Source organism: Trichinella spiralis, assembly GCF_000181795.1.
Source record: "Trichinella spiralis strain ISS 195 chromosome Unknown Scfld9, whole genome shotgun sequence".
Lineage (NCBI taxonomy): Eukaryota > Metazoa > Nematoda > Enoplea > Trichinellida > Trichinellidae > Trichinella > Trichinella spiralis.
Genome location: NW_003526948.1, coordinates 1,702,249 through 1,703,525, shown reverse-complemented (window position 1 = coordinate 1,703,525; position 1,277 = coordinate 1,702,249). Strand labels below are relative to the sequence as shown.

At 33.8% G+C, this 1,277-nt stretch overlaps 1 protein-coding gene across 1 annotated transcript; it reads left to right on the top strand.

Annotated features, from left to right (window-relative positions):
- Nucleotides 1-1,104: 1,104 nt before the first annotated feature.
- Tsp_11685 (hypothetical protein) lies at nt 1,105-1,178 on the top strand (the record flags this gene model as incomplete). The annotated part of the gene is made up of 1 exon (XM_003371431.1): nt 1,105-1,178. A coding segment is annotated over exon 1 (74 nt), but the record flags the coding sequence as incomplete, so codon positions are not given.
- Nucleotides 1,179-1,277: the final 99 nt, after the last annotated feature.

Sequence of the window (1,277 nt, the reverse complement as noted above, 5' to 3'; positions counted from 1 at the left end):
GTGGTGGATTCATCATGGCTGTCTTTAGTTTGATGAAGTCCAAATGCTGAACGGGCAACATTATCACATTTCACATAAAATAATGGATTGGGGGTTATTGTAAATTCACATACCTTTAATTGGCATAATGTTGCTTGCTAAAAACACAAAATTATTTTGCAAAACGTCTCAGATTCTGAAAAGACCGGAATAATGTCATGTGAACTTACGAGGGGATTGCGATGGGATTTCATGAGGATATTATGAATGAACCCAGTAATTTGACTACAATTGGGAATTCATTTAATTTCATAATGCGATGTAATGAATTTCTACTCTGATCAATAACTTATTGAAGTAAATGTGTAAATCGGCATTGAAGCCGTGATACTACATATGCAACGAATGATTAAGAGATTTAATGATGGATTAATGGTAAAATATATAAATGAAAAAAAGAATATAAAGAAGTAATTGGCAAACTTTGATTGTGACAACAAATATAAAATTAAATACATGATCAAACTATTTTCATACGTAACAGAAAACCTTTATGATGAAAACAATTAAAAGATGCAGCTCTGAACAAATGAATGAATGCATTAAAAAATAAAAACAGCCGTAAATCAGCCAGTGAAAATGTGAATCTGCTGTGATTCGTGAAAGAAATTGCATACATCAGTTTTGCTGTCAGTAAGCGAAAACTGCATTAATATAAATCTGAACCGTGTAGTATAGTTCAGTTAATTTAACAAAGCAAAACTTCATTTTTTCAAAGCATCACAATCGCAGTATTAAAGAAAACCGCTCTTATTTTTTGACTTCATTTGAGTTCCGTCACTTCGCTTTCTTGTTTTTGTGTGGGGGGGGGGCAAAAGAAACGCTTTTTTTTTTTCCCCCCCCCCCCCCCTTTATCATATAGTAAAAAGTTAAAAAAAAAAAAACGTTTAAAATCAATGGCGAATTTCTGAAAATATAAATAAAACAACGGATTCCTTTATTAAACTGCATGCTTCCGAAAAATGCGCAAAACCCGTATCTTTAAACGAAAACAAATGGAAAGATTGAATAATTTTTTCAGTAATTTAAATACCGGGTAATCAGTTTATGGGCACAACCTCAATAATGAATCTTCGAGAAATGGTTGTCCGGACAATAAGTGGCCCACCAAACCATCAGATAAAACAAACCAAGCCCCGGTAAGTTAACCGGCTTCCAAGGCAGCTTTCGCTCCGGAACCAAGGCAATTAACCGACACCCCAAAATTCCTCTATCGCCGGAAATTATATTTATATTTT